This window comes from Sapajus apella, unplaced genomic scaffold (assembly GCF_009761245.1).
Source record: "Sapajus apella isolate SASKATOON/1434 unplaced genomic scaffold, GSC_monkey_1.0 scaffold12, whole genome shotgun sequence".
Lineage (NCBI taxonomy): Eukaryota > Metazoa > Chordata > Mammalia > Primates > Cebidae > Sapajus > Sapajus apella.
In genome coordinates this window covers 25,895,541-25,913,208 of record NW_022436952.1, presented here as the reverse complement: position 1 = coordinate 25,913,208, position 17,668 = coordinate 25,895,541, and the positions used below count along the sequence as shown (strand labels likewise).

At 57.2% G+C, this 17,668-nt stretch overlaps 2 protein-coding genes across 3 annotated transcripts; one reads left to right on the top strand and one right to left on the bottom strand.

The window, feature by feature from the left end:
- The first annotated feature begins 3,226 nt into the window (after positions 1–3,226).
- Positions 3,227–9,247, top strand: SLC2A4 (solute carrier family 2 member 4). Of its 2 annotated transcripts, none has more exons than XM_032280515.1 (11): positions 3,227–3,523; positions 4,760–4,876; positions 4,987–5,159; positions 5,252–5,376; positions 5,479–5,594; positions 5,722–5,884; positions 5,990–6,177; positions 6,337–6,441; positions 6,590–6,691; positions 7,221–7,424; positions 7,942–9,247. In XM_032280515.1, exons 1-11 carry the CDS (start codon positions 3,491–3,493, stop codon positions 8,143–8,145), a joined length of 1,530 nt encoding a protein of 509 aa, XP_032136406.1. In that variant the 5' UTR covers positions 3,227–3,490; the 3' UTR covers positions 8,146–9,247. The 2 variants fall into 2 exon arrangements, with proteins under 2 accessions (XP_032136406.1, XP_032136407.1); XM_032280516.1 differs by lacking the exon at positions 7,942–9,247 and adding an exon at positions 7,506–7,692.
- A 210-nt stretch (positions 9,248–9,457) lies between these two features.
- YBX2 (Y-box binding protein 2) lies at positions 9,458–15,770 on the bottom strand. Its single transcript, XM_032280517.1, has 9 exons — positions 15,414–15,770; positions 14,608–14,671; positions 13,189–13,222; positions 12,235–12,324; positions 11,437–11,721; positions 11,154–11,257; positions 10,711–10,888; positions 9,946–10,030; positions 9,458–9,843 (listed from the first exon to the last, which is right to left on the bottom strand). The coding sequence occupies exons 1-8, from the start codon at positions 15,703–15,705 to the stop codon at positions 9,980–9,982; spliced, it is 1,098 nt and encodes a 365-aa protein (XP_032136408.1). The 5' UTR covers positions 15,706–15,770; the 3' UTR covers positions 9,458–9,843; positions 9,946–9,979.
- Positions 15,771–17,668: the final 1,898 nt, after the last annotated feature.

The window sequence follows — 17,668 nt, the reverse complement described above, 5'->3', positions numbered from 1 at the left end:
GCGTGCCTGTAATCCCAGCTACTCAGGAGGCTGAGGCAGGAGAATTGCCTGAACCCAGGAGGCGGAGGTTGCGGTGAGCCGAGATCGCGCCATTGCACTCCAGCCTGGGTAACAAGAGCGAAACTCCGCCTCAAAAAATAAAAAAAATAATAAAAATAAAAATAAAAAAATAAAAATAAGCATTTGGGCTGGGCACAGTGGCTCATGGCTGTAATCCCAGCACTCTGGGAGGCCAAGGCGGGTGGATCATGAGGTCAGGAGATCGAGACCATCCTTGCTAACACAGTGAAACCCCGACTCTACTACAAATACAAAAAAATTAGCTGGGCGTGGTGGCAAGCCCCTGTAGGCCCAGCTACTCAGGAGGCTGAGGCAGGAGAATCACTTGAACCTGGGAGGTGGAGGTTGCAGTGAGCCAAGATCTTGCCACTGCACTCAAGTCCAGCCTGGGCAACAGAGAGAGTCTCTGTCTAAAAAAAAAAAAAAAAAAAAAAAAGCTTTTGGGTGTCGTGACTCAAACGTGTAGTCTCAGCTATTTGGGAGGCTGAGGTGAGAGGACCACTTGAGCCCAGTGAGTCTAGGCTGCAGTGAGCCTGTCTGTACCACTCACTCAAACCTGAGCAACAGAGAGAGACCCCAACTCAAACACAGACAGAAGGCCCGGCACAGTGGCTCAGGACAGTAATCCCAGAGCTTTGGGAGGACGAGGTGGGTGGATCACTGGTCAGGAGTTCGAGACAAGCCTGACGAATATGGTGAAACCACCCCCCCACCTGTGTCTCTACTAAAAATACAAAATTAGCCTAGCCTTGTGGCACATGTTTCAGCTACTTGGGAGGCTGAGGCAGGAGAATCACTTGAACCTGGGAGGTGGAGGTTGCAGTGAACCAAGGTCACACCATTGCACCCCAGCCTGGGCAAAAAGAGCGAAACTCCGTCTCAAAACAAACATAAAAATGAGACAGATCAATGAAGACAGTGTGCTAAGAACTGTGTCATTGGTTCAATCTTCTGTACCAGAGACTCAACTATGTCAACAAAATATAGGGAAGAGATAAAGGGAGGCCATAGCATTGCTGGAAATCCGGGATCAAGGTCCCCAGAAGCTGGAAGCGAAGTGAACCTGTGGAGCAGGAACTGGGTGGGGAAGCTTTCTTTGAAGGATGAATAGGAGTCCTTTGGCATTCCAGATTTTGCAGAGGATTAGTGCAGCAAAGGCATCACGAAGGGGTGAAATGGCACAGCGTGTTCTGGGTACAATAAGGACCTAGGCATTGCTCAGAACAAGAGCAAAGGAGACAGAAGGAGAGGCAGGAGAGATAGTTAAGGCCAGAGATGGGAGAACAGAGGCAGGAGGTTTTGTTCACTCTGAAAAGGGATTTGAACTTGACAGTTGGGGGAAGGAACAAAGTGTTAGTGACTCCTTGCATGAGAGATGAGATTGGATCTTTGAAAATTGTTCTCTGCTCTCATCATAAAGGATAGAAGAGGAGCAGGAAGACCAATGAGCATGACAGTGATCTGGACTGAAGTGGCAGCTGTGCAGGTGGAGAATATCGGATGGATGTGGGAGAGTTTTGGAGGTCAAAGCACCAATGTTAGAAACTAACTGGATAGGCCGGGTGCAGTGGCTCATGCCTGTAATCCCAGCACCTTGGGAGGCCGAGGCGGGTGGATCACCTGAGGTCAGACCAACATGGAGAAACCCCGTCTCTACTAAAAATATAAAAGTAGCCCAGGTGTGGTGGCGCATACCTATAATCCCAGCTACTCAGTTCCTCCCTGCTCCAGGCACTGCCAATCCCTCCCTTTCCCCACACACATTCCCCAGGTTGGAGGCTGAGGCAGGAGAATTTCTTGAACCTGGAAGGCGAGGTTGCGGTGAGCCAAGATGGAGTCATTGCACTCCAGCCTGGGCAACAAAAGGGAAACTCCATCAAAAAAGGAAGGAAGGAAGGAAGAAGGAGGGAGGGAGGGAAGAGAGGAAGGAAGGGAGGGAAGAAACGATAAAACAGCAGGAGGAATCGAGCATGACTTCTACCATAGGGGTGACTGGGCGGGTAATTCATTGAGATAAGGAAGTTAGGAGAAGGAGCAGGTTTGGACATGCTCATCAGGAGAGCTGCCACATGCCACATCCGGGCGGTAACGGAGCACCTGGATCTGCAGCTCTAGAGAAGGGCCTGGGTTAGATGTCACTGAAGCCGTAGGGTGGCGGAAGGGCGAGAAACAGTGGGTCGAGATTCCCCGAGTCCAATCTGCTGCGGCTCCTCGCTCGCCCTCCAGGTGGCACCACAGCCCTGCGCTTCCGAAGCCCGTTTTCTAAGCCAGATACTCTCCACCCTCTGAGTATTTCGCTTCTCTCTCCCCACGCGCCGACCCTAGGTCGCGCACTTTCTGCCTGGCAGAATTTGGCGGAGGATCCAAACCCGGAACAGCCTCCGGAGAGCGTGTCGTCCACGCGGCCAGCATATGCTCAGAAGACCTCAGAGGCTCAGACACCTCAGGGCTGGAGGTGTGGTCAGCGTGACCAATTGTCTCTCGGACCAGCTCCAGGAACCAACCTGGGGAATGGGTGTAGGGGAAGGGCGGGATAGGCAGTGCCCGGAGCAGGGAGGCACTGAAAGACAGGACCACACAGCCCGGCCACCAGACCCGCTGGGAACGGAATTTCCTGGCCCCCAGGGCCACCCTCGGTGGGAAGCATGTCGCGGACCCTTTAAGGCTCCATCTCCCTGTCTCTCCGCCCCCGCCTGCGACAGGCCGAGACACCCGGGACCTGACATTTGGAGGCTCCCGACGTGGGAGCTAAAAATAGCCGCCCCGGGTTACTTTGGGGCATTACTCCTCTCCCACCCCGCGCGCGGGCTCGCGAGGGGTCTCAGGCCGCTGGAGTTTCCCCGGGGCAAGTACCCCTGGCCCGTCCTCTTCTCTCAGACCCCAACTTCCAAACCTGCAGACTTTCAGAGTTTTCTGAGGCCCGGGATCCTAGCTGATGGGCGGAGTCCCAACACGTGGGTGGGCGGGGCCTTTTGTTCCAGGGAACCTTTTCTCAAACCTTCCCAGTCGGAGGCTGGCGGGAACCCGAGGGGCGTGTCTCGCCGGGCACGCGGAGGGGCGTGGCCTCATTGACCGGCCCCATGAACTCCAGCCAAACTCTAAACCCCAGGCGGAGAGGGCGTGGCCTTCTGGGGTGTGCGGGCTCCTGGCCAATGGGTGCTGTGAAGGGCGTGGCCCGCGGGGGCAGGAGCGAGGTGGTGGGGGCTCCCCGCGTCTTTTCCCCCCAGCCCGGCTCCGCCAGATCCGCGGGAGCCCCACCGCTCTCTGGCTCCTTGGCTTGTGGCTGTGGGTCCCATCGGGCTCGCCCTCGCACGTCGCTCCGGGACCCTCGCGGTCCCCGCGGCCTCTGCCCCCAAGGCCGGGGCCACAGACTCCCGGATCGGTGCTTTCATCTTCGCCGCCCCTGCGCATCCAGCTCTTCTAAGACAAGATGCCGTCGGGCTTCCAACAGATCGGCTCCGAAGTAGGATTCATCATGAGGGGGCGGGGCGGGGGACAAGAGTCCCGCTTTTCCTGGGCTGGGGTCGCGGTTGGAGTCAGCCGGGGGTATTTCCTGCGCAGGCGCAGGGGGTGAAGGTGGGGGGCTGGCTGGCTATTTATACCCGTCCCGGACAACCCGTGACTGTGAGATTCCAATCCTACCAAGAGGCAGAGTGGGTCTGCAGGGCCTTTCACAGTTCACCACCTTTCCTAGTACGCGGCGCGGCACTCCGGAATCGGGGACACCCTGCCCTCGATCCGACTGGGGAAAGTAGATCCAGGCGGCTCTTGCTCTCCGGGAGCTGTCCGTCCATCTCCGCTCGCGGCCAGTGTTTCGAGGACTGGAGGCTCTCCGCGGGCCCCCACCCCCACTCCTGGCCGCCCTCCAAGACGCTGAACTTTCCCTTGGCCCCATGGTTGGTGGAGGGGCAGAGAGGACTGTCAGCCCCCCCTACTCCTCCAGCTCAGGTTTCCGCTTGGAGACAGTCTGTGCCGCCAGTGAGCGGCCACCACTGCCACCACCCCTCACACCACCTTCCTGCCCTCCTCCCCTGGGCACGGCTCTCCCAGGCAGAACCCCCACACGGCCCTTCGCCCTTGGTCGGAGCTTAGTGGGGGAGGTCAGGCCACGACATAGAGAAGACCACCCCTAGATGACCAGGATGTCCTTTCTGGAACAGCACTTCTTGGTCCTGTTGGGACCCTCCTGGAGCTGACTGACGGAAACCCCAGAGGAGAGGGAATAGCCCAGTGGCTGATGATAATAATTCACTTTTCAGTTTATAAAACCAGCATTGTCAGGGATACTGTTAACACGTGATGTTAATCTACACAACACTCTCACAGATAGGTAGGCAAGGCAAGCAGCATCACCCCCATCTCACAGAGGACACCCACTTCTTGGCAGGGAAGTGACTTGCCCAAGGTCACACAAATCTGAGCTCTTAAGGCCAAGCCTGTCCCAAGGTCACAGAAGAATTTTGAGACTTAGGTTCTCAAACATCCAGCTTCTCTTCTATGTCTAGGTTGCAGTTGAGCTGTGTGTTGTTCCTGTTTACATTGAGATCTTTGTGCAATTCCTAATATGGCCCAGTTTCCCTCATCCAACATGTTGGATGGAGCCCAGTATCTTCAGGCTCCAGCTGGGCCCCGGCCCCTAGCGGAAGGAAAAAATCCTGATTCTATGTGACATACTGTGTCTTTACGTCTGCCTATCCAGGATGGGGAACCCTCTCAGCAGCGAGTGACTGGGACCCTGGTCCTTGCTGTATTCTCTGCTGTGCTTGGCTCCCTGCAGTTTGGCTACAACATTGGGGTCATCAATGCCCCTCAGAAGGTGAGGGACTGCAGCTGGCAAGTTGGGAGTACCAAGGGAGGAAGACAGGCGCCCCAGGGGTGGTGGAAAAAGGAGGGTCTGCAGAGAATCTCTCCTCTCCTGTCCCCCAGGTGATTGAACAGAGCTACAATGAGACATGGCTGGGGAGGCAGGGGCCCGAGGGACCCAGCTCCATCCCACCAGGCACCCTCACCACCCTCTGGGCCCTCTCCGTGGCCATCTTTTCCGTGGGCGGCATGATTTCCTCATTCCTCATTGGTGTCATCTCTCAGTGGCTCGGAAGGTTAGGAGCTGGAGGGTAGGGGTGGAGGGAACAGGAAGGGAGCCACCGCTGGGTGCCCTAACCCTCACAGCCTCACTCTATCTGCCTGCCAGGAAAAGGGCCATGCTGGTCAACAACGTCCTGGCGGTGCTGGGCGGCAGCCTCATGGGCCTGGCCAATGCTGCCGCCTCCTATGAAATGCTCATACTTGGACGGTTCCTCATTGGCGCCTACTCAGGTACTCACGGGCACCACAGCCCTGCCTAGTGCCCTGTTCTCTTTCCCCATGCCTGGGTTTTCAGATGGAATGCCCTCAGCCCTCTCTTCTTCCCTCCCCCAGGGCTGACATCAGGGCTCGTGCCTATGTATGTGGGGGAGATTGCTCCCACTCACCTGCGGGGTGCCCTGGGGACGCTCAACCAACTAGCTATCGTCACTGGCATTCTGATCGCCCAGGTGACCAGGCCGGGCCTCATGGGTGCCTGGGCAGTGGTTGGGGTGGAACTCTGGAGAATATGATGGGCTTCCAGGCCAAGGCAGGAGGGCTGAGTGACCTGCCTTCTTTCCCAACCTTCTCCCACAGGTGCTGGGCTTGGAGTCCCTGCTGGGCACTGCCAACCTGTGGCCACTGCTCCTGGGCCTCACAGTGCTACCTGCCCTCCTGCAGCTGGTCCTGCTGCCCTTCTGTCCCGAGAGCCCCCGCTACCTCTACATCATCCGGAATCTCGAGGGGCCTGCCAGAAAGAGTAAGCTCTCCCCCTGCAGTCTGACCCAGGCCCATACCCCGGCCCCGTCCGGCTAGCACCTGGCCTCCTCTCAGGTCCCCTCAGGTCTAACCTTCCCTCCTTCAGGTCTGAAGCGCCTGACAGGCTGGGCGGATGTTTCTGGAGCGCTTGCTGAGCTTAAGGATGAGAAACGGAAGCTGGAGCGTGAGCGGCCACTGTCCCTGCTCCAGCTCCTGGGCAGCCGTACCCACCGGCAGCCCCTGATCATCGCGGTTGTGCTGCAGCTGAGCCAGCAGCTCTCGGGCATCAATGCTGTATGTGTGGAGCAGTCTCCAGGCAGGGCGCAGCCTAGGGAGGGGAGACAGGAGTGGGAAGCGAGCCCCCTCCACCAGCACTCAGGGTTGGGCCAGCCTGTTGTGGCTGGAGTAGAGGAAGGGACATCCCTGCCATCACTTCTTCTCCCCTACCTCTAGGTTTTCTATTATTCGACCAGCATCTTCGAGACAGCAGGGGTAGGCCAGCCTGCCTATGCCACCATAGGAGCGGGTGTAGTCAACACAGTCTTCACCTTGGTCTCGGTAACTGCTCACCTCTGGAATGGCCCAAGCCACTGGCTTCACATCCCTGGGTGTCCTAGAGGTCCTACTCTTGGTTGCCCTCACCCACGCAGTCCCTCCCCCTTCTGGTACCTGAAAGGCTCCGGTCAAGCTCTGACTCTTCCCGCAGGTGTTGCTGGTGGAGCGGGCGGGGCGCCGGACACTCCATCTCCTGGGCCTGGCAGGCATGTGTGGCTGTGCCATCCTGATGACTGTGGCTCTGCTCCTGCTGGTAAGGCTTGGAGGCTGGGAGGGGCTGGCAGCCCAGCCCATGGGAACAGTCCTGAAAGTCTCTGGGACCAGCCAGGGCCCCTCCTTATCACACGATTTCCATCCTGGCACCAGCTCTGTGCCAGGACTGTGGGTAGTAGGCTCCAGAATCTGCTGGGACTGTGGTCTGTGCTCCTGAGGGTCTTGGGGTGCACTGGGTGGCAGCTGTGGCACAACTCTGGCAGCCAGCAGGGAGACCCGCTGTCAAGCCTAGGGAACAACCATTCCTAAGGACCCAGCTTTAGAGTCAAGGGAGAACTGACCATCATAAGAACTGAGAGGCAGTAACATTTCCTCTGCCTTGAGCCTGCATGGGATAGCCAGCAGAATGTCAGTGCTCAGAAAGGCTCAAGGGCATGCTCTAACCCCGGATGGCAGGCCCCCCACAAGCTGCTGAGGAGGGGGTTAGATTTCACTTCTCTGGTTTGAGGGCAAGGGAAGATCCAGAAAGGCCTCAACTGGATTCTTCACCCTCCCTGTCTGGCCTCTAGGAGCGAGTTCCAGCCATGAGCTACGTCTCCATTGTGGCCATCTTTGGCTTTGTGGCATTTTTTGAGATTGGCCCTGGCCCCATTCCTTGGTTCATCGTGGCCGAGCTCTTCAGCCAGGGACCCCGCCCAGCAGCCATGGCTGTGGCTGGTTTCTCCAACTGGACGAGCAACTTCATCATTGGCATGGGTTTCCAGTATGTTGCGGTAGGTCCCTGCCCCCGCCCCCGCCCCCGACACCGTAGGCCAGAGGGCAACACACAGCTAGCCCACTTGCTTTCCGGTCAGGGACTCCTCCAGCCACAGACCATGGGTCTTTGGGTCACTTTGGTGGACCACCTGCTCTACAGAATCAAAGCAAGGAAGGGAGCTGACCTAGATTAGATAGCAACCGAGGTACCTAAGACGAACCAGTGGCACAACTTACCTTAGTCCGAGAATAAAACGATAAACTTTCCATGAATGCAACAAACAGCTGGGAGTCTCCTGAGTGCAATAACTGAGGATGGTGAAGAGGCCAAAAACTAAAGGCGTATTGGGGTTCAGAGAATCCTCTTTTCCATGTAAATTCTCATTCCCGGTCATTTCCCTCGTCCCTGGAGGAGCCAGCTGCTGTCCGCAGGCTCCCCAGCTCCCTATGAAGGCCTTTAGCTACTGGTTGCCATTAACGACCCTTTCCCTCCCCACCTCACTCTGTCAACACCTCTTTCTCCACCTGTCCCAGGAGGCTATGGGGCCCTACGTCTTCCTTCTATTTGCCGTCCTCCTGCTTGGCTTCTTCGTCTTCACCTTCTTAAGAGTACCTGAAACTCGAGGCCGGACTTTTGACCAGATCTCAGCTGCCTTCCACCGGACACCCTCTCTTTTAGAGCAGGAGGTGAAACCCAGCACAGAACTTGAGTACTTAGGGCCAGATGAGAACGACTGAGGGGCCAGGCAGGGGTGGGAGAGCCAGCTCTCTTGACCCCCCCCAGAGACCCCTTCCTTTCCTCTGCAGCACTTTAACCCTCTCTTCCCTATTACTTCCAGGTGGAAAAGAATCCCTGCAGCCTGGTAGAATTGGGAAGCTGGGGGAAGGGTGGTCTGAGCACCCCCCCATTCCCCTCGTGTGACTCTCTTGGATTATTTGTGTTGTCGTTAGGCCATGGCCATCAGGGTGGGCCATTCTCCCCTCCCTCTTCCTTCCCCTATCCCCTTTCCTCCCCACCCCACCCAGACTCAGCTCCAGAATACCTTCTTCCCTGCTAGAGAAGGGGGATTAGAGGGAGGAGAGGTCTAGACTTTTTCAGTGGGACAAATCAGAGCAGAGGGCAAGACATGAGACAAGAAATCGAGTTTCCCACCACCTTGGACTCCTCCCACAATCTGGGACTTTCACTGAATTCTTGCCATACAGACTCTGGGCAAAGGGGGTTCTGTCTTGACCCCTCCAGGGAAAAGGACTCGCCTCCCTCACTGCAGGCTCAGCCTTCCAGGTTAAGAGGGAACAGGAAAGAATGTGCCCATGTGTGGCAAGACAGAAGGATAGCAGGCTCCCGCCTCTAGGCATGGGGCTCTACCCCTCGGGCTCTACCCCAAGCCTTGTTCCTCAAGGCTGCCAAGAAGGAGCCCTAGCTTTTTTCCTCCCTTCCTGGAAGGGTGCTGCACCCACAGGCTTTTGACCAACTAAGGGAAAGAGGGGATTTGAAAGGCTGCCTGGAAACACTGGGCTGGGAGGAGCCTTTGGATATTTTTATATACATTTGAAAAGGGGGCTGAGAGAAGAAACCAAAGGTCGGTTGTACGAAATGTGTATATATAGATCTATAAAGTCACTGCTGAAGACAAGCATCCTGGCGTGGAGGTACTTGAGGACGGGCTGAGACAGGGACCATAACTCTTCACCCCTCTTCCTCCCTCTGTCCTGGCTCAGCTCAAGGCCTCAGAATCTTCTGGATGCCGTCGCTCATGCCCTTACATTTCTACTCATTGCTTTATTAATAGTAAATGCTCAATAAATTGAAGCTGCCAGTGGCAGGCACTGCTCTTGGCATCTGCAGAACACTCACTGCAAGGGAGGTGGCAGCCCATATCACAGACAGGCAGTGAAGCTCCCTGATGGGGGCACTGTTTATCAGGGGCACAGCTGGAGACCCAGGAGCAGGGATGCCAGGCCCTGCCCATGGCCCCACATCCCCTCTTCCCCACCTTTAACAGTGAGTTACTAGCAATTCTCCAAAACAGAAGAGGCAGAGACCAAGACCACAGGAAAGCCTGTTTTTGTTTTTACTGGAGGCTCAGGTGGCACATGACAGATCATAAAATGGCTTCAGAGGTAGGGGGCCGGGGGGAAACAAAAATAAACTGGGGGGAAAGAAAAACAACCAGGAGGAGGTACGAGCTGGCTGGTTCCTTCTCAGCCTGAGTTAGGGGAGGGAGTTGGTATCTCTGAACGGTAAGGATGGATCCCTTCCTTCAACCCCTGATAAGGGGAGGGAAGAGAAAAAAAAAGCAAAAGGCTGTTGCTTTGGCCCTCCTGAGACTCAAGGAAAAGGTGAAAAGCTGGTGTTTTGATGCCATGAATCACGGGAAGGGGGGAGCGGGGTACTGGGTAGGGTACAGGTCAGTTGGAAAAACTGGCAGATACCTGAGAGAGAAAAGGGAATTGACAGATCGTGAACAACAGCCACTTATCGCCACCCAGCCCTCCACCTTCCTGGTCACCCACCCGACTGCATCAGCCACTCACCAGATGGCAGCTCTGGTTGTCCTTTGAGTTGGAATCACTCCAGAATGGTAGTGGTGGGGTCCCCACTGTTGATAGGGCCTGAGGTCTAGAGAACAGCAGTGGCCAATTGAGACTTTTTTTTTTTTTGGTTGGTGGGGGAGACGGAGTCTCACTCCAGGCTGGAGTGCAGTGGTGCAATCTCAGCTCACTGCAACCTCCCTCTCCCTGTTGAAGTGATTCTCCTGCCTCAGCCTCCCAAGTAGCTTCGACTACAGGCGTGCACTACCACGCCCAGCTTATTTTTGTATCTTTAGTAGAGACGGGGTTTCACCATGTTGGACAGTTTGGTCACAAACTCCTGACCTCAAGTGATCCACCTCCTCGGCCTCCCAGTGCTGGGATTACAGGCGTGAACCACCTTGTCCGGCCTGGCCGAGACTTGTTTTTCAGAGCCCTGAACTTCAACCTTCTTTCACTTTTTCCCTTCCCATTAACACCCTCAATCACTTCCTCCAGTTCACATCCACAAGCTGGTGCTATGGCTCTAGGCAGCACTGAGGGACGGGGGGGCAGTGACCTGGGCTTGACTGCCTCCCCTGGGGCTTCCTGGTGGGAGGGAGCACCTGCCAGGGGAGGATCCAGCAGGCCGCAGGGAAGCAGGTGGTGGCAGGGCCAGGGCAAGGGAGGAGAGGAGCCAAGGGATAAAGTAGGAAGAAAAAAGAAAAGGAGGGGTGTGGGGGAGCTGGTCTCAGCCTTTTCTTTCATCCCACATCCCGAGGTCCTCACCTCAGGGGCTGCGGGCTGCCGGGGGCCAGGAGGCTGCTGCCGTCTCCGCTGGAAATACGGGCGGTTTCGTGGGCGCTGAGGCTCAGGTCGGGAACCATCCGCGGAACCTTGACTGGGCTTGGTCTCACCATCCCCACCTTCCGTGGTAGGCTGCTGGGGTGGCCTGGGGCGGAAAGGCCTAGGGAAAGGAGCAGGGCCTTGAAGGGACCAGGGAACACCCAGGGCTGACCACCTCCCTCCCCAGGGCTCCCCCAGCTGCCCTGCCCCATCCCACCTCCTGGAGCCAGGCTTCCAGCCTATAAGCACTGCCTCCCTGCAAGGTACCTCTCTCACCAGGAGCCAGGCTCTGCCTCCAGCTTCACCCTTCCACCCTCCTGTCCCTTTCCTCAAGGAACCAGCACTGGAGGGAAGGGGGAGACCAAGCTCCTAGCAGGGAGTCTTACCTTCGGTACCTGGGCCGGAACCGGGGCGGGGGGACACGCTCATCTCCCTGGTGTTGGTGCCCCTCCAGTGGGGCTGTCTCTTTGGGTTCTACCCCATCAGTGCCCTTGGAATAGGCAAAGACCCTGGTGAGCTGTGGGGACAGCGGCTGCCCCAGAGCCAGGTTATCCACAGCTCTGCCCAACCCTCAGTTCCTCCTTCTTTGGGGTCCCATGGTCTCTATCTTAACTCCCACTCCTCTCCTGAACTTGGGGAACTGGCTCCCATACTCCAGCTTCCCTTCACCTCTATAGGCTGCTGCTGGTTGAGGGGCCGAGGGCCTCGCACGAACCGCCTTCGGTAGAAGAAGGGTGGCGGGCGCCGTCGTCTGGGCCGCTGCCCCGAGTCTTCAGCCCGCTCCCCTTCGCTGCCAGGTTCTGTCCCCGCTGAGGGAACCTCTGCAACCATGGGTGGTGGGGCAGCTGGCCGAGGCCGGGGGATGAATCGGCGGAACCGACGTCGGTTAGGGGCATAACGGCTGCCCTTCACGGGCACCCCCCCAGGCCCAGTTACATTCGCGGCTTCTGCACCCTGGGAAGGTGGTGAGCGAACAGTCAGAACCTGCTTCCCCTTCTTCCAGGGGAAGGCCCCTCTCCAGCTTTCCTTCAGCTCCTCTAACTTCTTTCTACCCTCCCTGGAGGGGCAGTGGAGTGCATGTGCATCCATCTAGGAAGGAGCAACCTGTTCTTTTGAAATAACTGCTACTGCACCCTCCTGAGTGGAGGAAGGCCTGGAAGCCACCATCCACCTTTTACTCCAGAGGCGAACTCAGGAAGTCTGAGGACAGGGCCCCATGTGGAGAACAGATGTGGAAGTGCTTGGTGAACTACAGAGAAGAAACCCAGACACTGTCGACATGACAGGGACATATTTAGGACATCCATTAGCCCTAGTGTTAAGGAAGAGGACATCATGGGGAGAGGACACAGATCCATTCCCACAGAATGGGGCAGAGCCGGGCCCAGGAGCATCTACCCTGCCATGACCTCCAGGCCACCCTCCCATAAGCCTGGTCAGCTCTATACCCCATAGCAGTCCCCAAACCTTCTCTCCTTCCACGACATCAAATTCCACAGTCTCCCCATCTCCAACGCTGCGCAGAAACTTCCTGGGGTTGTTTCTTTTAATAGCTGTCTGATTGAGGGAAAGACCAGGAGAAAGGTGAGCCAGCAAGACCAGAGTCTCCGTCACTCCCTGCTGGGTCCACCACCCAATCTCATTCTTTCCACATTTGACTTGGGGTCTAGAGCTGGAGGGTGGTGCAAGGAGGTGGTCAAAGTTTAGTAGGGGAAAAGTCACATACTAGGGGCCTCAGCAACGATTGTGCAGTTAACCACTGTCCCCAGGACACACTCTCCCTCCCCCTTTCCCCCTCAGGGATTTCAAAAAGGGAGGCGAGAAACATGAACTGCAAAGCAAAGCAAAAGGCAAGGACAGTCTTCAGTTGCAAAGCGGGTAAAATGCACTGTGCTTCTTACCTCGGTCCCACTGAGAGCTCTTTCCACCAAGCAGTGGTTCTCAAGCTGTAGCGTGCATCAGAATCACCTGGAGAGCTCGTTAAACAGACTCCGCAGCCCCAGCCCCAGCTCTGATTGATTCACCAGGTCTGGGCTGGGACCTGAGAATTTGGATGTCAGGTGATGCTGCTGCTGCTGCTGGTGCGGGGGCCACGCTTTGAGAACCACTGCACCCAAGTACCTTCTCCCTCTGAAAACTGCCTCAGTGGTTCCTGGAGTGTTAACAGGTCCCAGGAGGTAGTGAGCACACCACACCCAGGGGCAACTTGCTCAACTGACAGATGTTTAATAACCCCACACAAGTGTGGCTAATTGTGGTTGACACAGGCACCCAAGACAGATGGGGAGCTATTCCCTGGCAGGGCGCCGTTGTGAAGAAGTAAGAGCCAGAGAAACACGATGGAGGGCACTGCTAAGGACTACGGCAAAGGCCTTCAAAGGGGGCCGGTTCTTCCCCTCAGAAAGCCGACCTAGATCTTACCTGGTGAACAAAGACATCTTCCTTGGTGTCATTCCTGCAGAACAGGATGGGTTGTTAAGGAGGGGACTTGAACAAAGCCCTCAGCTCCTCACTGAGGCCCCCTTAGCTGCCCCATCTAAGTTCAGTGGGCCCATCCTTGCCAGCATTCCACAGTTAGGGGTATACAGGGCCCGGGGTGAGGGAGAAAGAGCCAGCAGAACCCCAGAAGCTGATGTAAAGGGAAATACACCTAAAACCTCAGTGCCACATCTGGACTTCACAAGGAAAGGGCAAGCTGGGGAGGCAAAGGCAGCTTGAGCCACACTTCCACCGAGGCGAGCCTTACAACTTGCCAGCGCTGGGTACAACTGCCCCTAGCCAATTCCCCCTCCCCAAAACTCCATCGGGGTTGGAAAATTTGTCTTCCTCCTTCTACAGTCAAGGAGGCAGAAAGTGCAGATGGAGCCAGAGGTGCAGAAGAAGACGGAGAAGGGAACAATGTGTCAGGAACTTGCTCCAAACAGCCACAAAACTTTATTCTCATCCTCAGCCTGGAGGTGAACCCCAGGGTCAGGACCACATTCCACACACATGGGACCAAGGGTGAGAGAGAAGAAAACATTCACCCAGTCTCTATCACAAGCACCCCAGTCGGTGGGGGTAGGGGAGAAAGGAAAAGTTTTCCTGGAGACACTTTGCCCTGCACCCAGTCTGCTGTTTCCAGAATTAGACAGGGACCCTTCCCCAGAACAAACATTTTAGCTGTAAAGCACTTGGATCTGCACAAGGGTTAGCCTGCTAAGAGGGAACTGGGGCCTCCCAGGAGGGCCGGGCCAGGCAGGATGCCCAGGCTGGGGAAGGGCCCACTGGCTGGCCAGGATCTGGCTCTGCCCAGAATCCACTGCCATAGCCTCTCCCAGTGCTGAGGGGTGGGGCTGCCTTCTGAAGAAGAGCAGCAGCCTCGGGCTCCTTCCCCCTGCCCCCCACTGTCAGCCTCAGTCCCAACAGGTGGGGGGCTCAAATGAGCCACAGCTCTTTAATGGAGATAAGTTGTGAGTGCTGCCATAACAGGAAATCAGTGAGGATTCCAGCCTGGAGCCCTGAGGCAGAGAACCCTACAATACGTTGCGCCCCAAAGGCATGTCAGAGTGAAAGTAATGAAGCAATTCCAGAAGGTGAGACGAGAAGCTGGCAGGGTCAGAGCCAGGTTTGCCAAGTTCCTGAATCATTAATCCTCTGCTGCCCTTGAAGATGTGGAGGAGGCTTCCTCTTGTCACTAAGCGCACATTTGTGCTGCAGTTAAAGACTTTCAACCAGCATCAGCTGGACATTGCAACCATGTGCCTCCGCAGGGGTGGAGATGAGCTTGGGCAGGTGTCCAGTCCCACAGTCCAGTTTGGAAGACACCCATTCCACCCCCGCCCTGGGTTCTTTGGATACCTGTTGATGAATCCGTAACCATTCCGGACGTTGAACCATTTGACAGTGCCCAGGACTCGGATTGCTGCCAGGCAGAGATGCAGTGGGGACAGTAAGATGGGAGGAAGAGATGGAGTTGGACTCAGTTTTGAGACACTCCAAAAAAAAAAAAAAAAAATCTAGCCTACTGCCTTATTGCTGCTCCAAATATCCGCAACTATTGCAATTAAGCTCCAAACTACTATTAAGGTTACCTTCAAGCCAACCAGGTTTCACTAGCAGCTTCAAGGTATTCTTACCCTACTCCACCAAATGGAATCACCCACACAGGGGACTCAGGCTTTCAAAAAGCCTTCCAACTCTAAGGCACGTTCCCCACATCCTACAAATCCAGGCCCTTCACCTAGAACTGGGTACTCACCTGGTCTGCAAAGTGCTGCCCCCAGGCCATAACTGAGGGTTTTTCTACCCCTCCCAACGCAAGAGTCCCCAGGGCACCTGCTAGCTGGGCTCAGAGGCTTGCCTAGTTCTAACCGAGTCAACCAGGCACTGTGTCCCGCCCGGAGGCGTGGCCGGGCCCTGGGGGTTTATTCTCCACCCCACAGCCTTAGCTAAACCTGCCTGCCCCGCCCTCCCGCCCAGGAAAGCACAGCAGGGTTTCCCATCAGGGAAATCCACTTTATTGGGTGCGCAGCTCCCAGCCCAGTTAGCGCTCTGGGCCTCCCGGCCAGGCCGCCTTTGGTTTTCCGGATCCCGCCGGGCTCCACACTGCCCCTCCCCCAGCCCGCCGACCCCTCAGAGCCGCCCCGTGCGCGCCCCCCCCTCACCCAGCACCGGCTTGTCCGCCTGACTCCGGGCCGGGGGCGCGGGGGTTCCCGAGGCCGCCGTCGCCGGGTTGCCAGGGGTGCGGGGGCCCGGCGCCGAGGGGGTCCCAGCAGCGGGGCCCGAGGCGGCTCCGCCCCCGCCGCCGCCGCCGCCGCCGCCGCCCGCCCCGCCGCCTGCTTTCTGCGGCTCCCCCGCGGGCACCGGTACCACCACCGCTACCACCCCTGCCGCCGTCGCGGGCACCGTCGCCGCGGGGGCCGCTGTCGCCACCGCTGCCGCCTCCACCTCGCTCATCCCGCCGGGTCCAGTACCGGCCCCCGCCGCCACCGCCTCCTCCGCCGCCGCCGCCGCCACCGCCCCAGCCCCTCCCCCCGGCTCGCGAACCCGCCGCCCCGCTCGGTCCTCGCGCCCCGAGCCTCGCCCGCACACCGGCAGCGGGCCCGGAGCCGAGGCCAATCGCAGCCCGCTGCCGCCGCGCGCGCAGACCCCGCCTCCCAGTCACGGGCCAATCCCAGCCCGGCGGCCCCCTGGCCCACACGCCGACCCCGCCTCCCAGACTTCGCACCGCGGCCCCGGCCCCTGCTGGCAGCCCGGTAAGTACACCTGGGCCCCGCCTCCGGGCCGCCACGTGACCGCTCCCGGCCCAACCCATTGGCCGGCGGCCCCTTTCCCCTCCCCCCTCCGCCCCTTTCCACCGGCCGCGGGAAATCAAACGGGCCGGTGGCGCCCCAACCGCCACCTGGCCTCGGCGCGAAGGGCGGGGCTGGGGCCGCAGCGCCGAGGTTGCCCCTAACGACCCGAGCGAAGGGCGGGAGTCTGCAGCCTCGGTTCTGTAGACCGCAGCACCGCTCGCCTGCACCTTCAAGACCGACCTTGCCCGTAGGCTGCCAGGTGCAGACGCCTTCCGGCCACCACCGCCCTTGCCACCTTCTCCCCACAGGGCGGCCCTACACACCTGGGGCTGCGGTATCCGCCCGCAGGATAGGCTGGAAAGCGCCGCAGAACGGCTTCCCCGGCTCACACTTGCTCCCACAAGCCGGGAACTCCTACTTTTCTTTTTTTTTTTGAGACAGGGTATCGCTCTGTCGCCCAGGGTGGAGTGCAGTGGCGCGATCTCGGCTCACTGCAACCTCTGCCTCCCAGGTTCCAGCGATTCTCCTGCCTTGAGCCACCGCTCCCGGCCTGCCCCTGCATATGCTTGTATTGGAATTAAAGTTTACAAGTAGTATAATGTGCAGCTCTTTGCTGAGTTGGTTTTATGTTTGTTGGTTTGTTTGTTTGTTTCTGTTTTGACACAGGGTCTCCCTCTGTTGCCCAGGCTGGAGTGCAGTGGTGCAATCGTAGCTCACTGCAGCCTCCTCCTCCCGGGTTCAAGCTATTCTCCCTCCTCAGCCTCCTGAGCAGCTGAGATTACAGGTGTGCACCACCACAGCCCGGCTAATTTTTGTATTTTTAGTAGAGACAGGGTTTCACCATTTTGGCCAGGCTGGTCTCGAACTCCTGACCTCTGGTGATCCGTCCACCTCGTCCTCCCAAAGCTCTGGGATGATAGGCGTGAGCCACTACGTTCGGCTTCGTTTTGGTCAACGTGTCTACTCATGTGGCCCACGCTGACCTCTGCACCTCTGATGTCTACATGCCGGGGGCTGTGGTCTCCAGCCAGGTGTCAGGCTTCGGTGTACTCGAGGCCTTTTGCACATGCAGTTTCTTCTGCCTTCATGTCTCAGGGTGGCCCTCTTCAAGTAGCAGCTTACATACCACTCTTCCCGATCACACCATTCCTTATTTTTCTTTTTTTATTTTATTTTATTTTATTATTATTATTTTTTTAATTTTTTATTTTTTCCCATTTATTTATTTTATTGCATTTTAGGTTTTGGGGTACATGTGAAGAACATGCAAAATTGTCATTCCTTATTTTTCTAATGGCATTTTTGAAAATATGACATGATCCCAACCATTTGTTATTTTACTTCCCCACGCACCGTAGGCTGTAAACGCCACAGCAGTAACAGCCTGGTAGTTACACCAGACCCCTGCAGCAGTGCCTGGTATGACGTACATACTCAATATTTATCGAATACATTAACAGCCCCCATTCCACAGATGCTAGGACTGAGGCGCGGTGCGAAGCTTGTATCAGGTTTCTCAGGAGCCTGGGAAGTCCTACCTGGAAGCTGAAATGTTCCTCCTAGAAAAACGAGGCTCCAGGCCGGGCGCGGTGGCTCAAGCCTGTAATCCCAGCACTTTGGGAGGC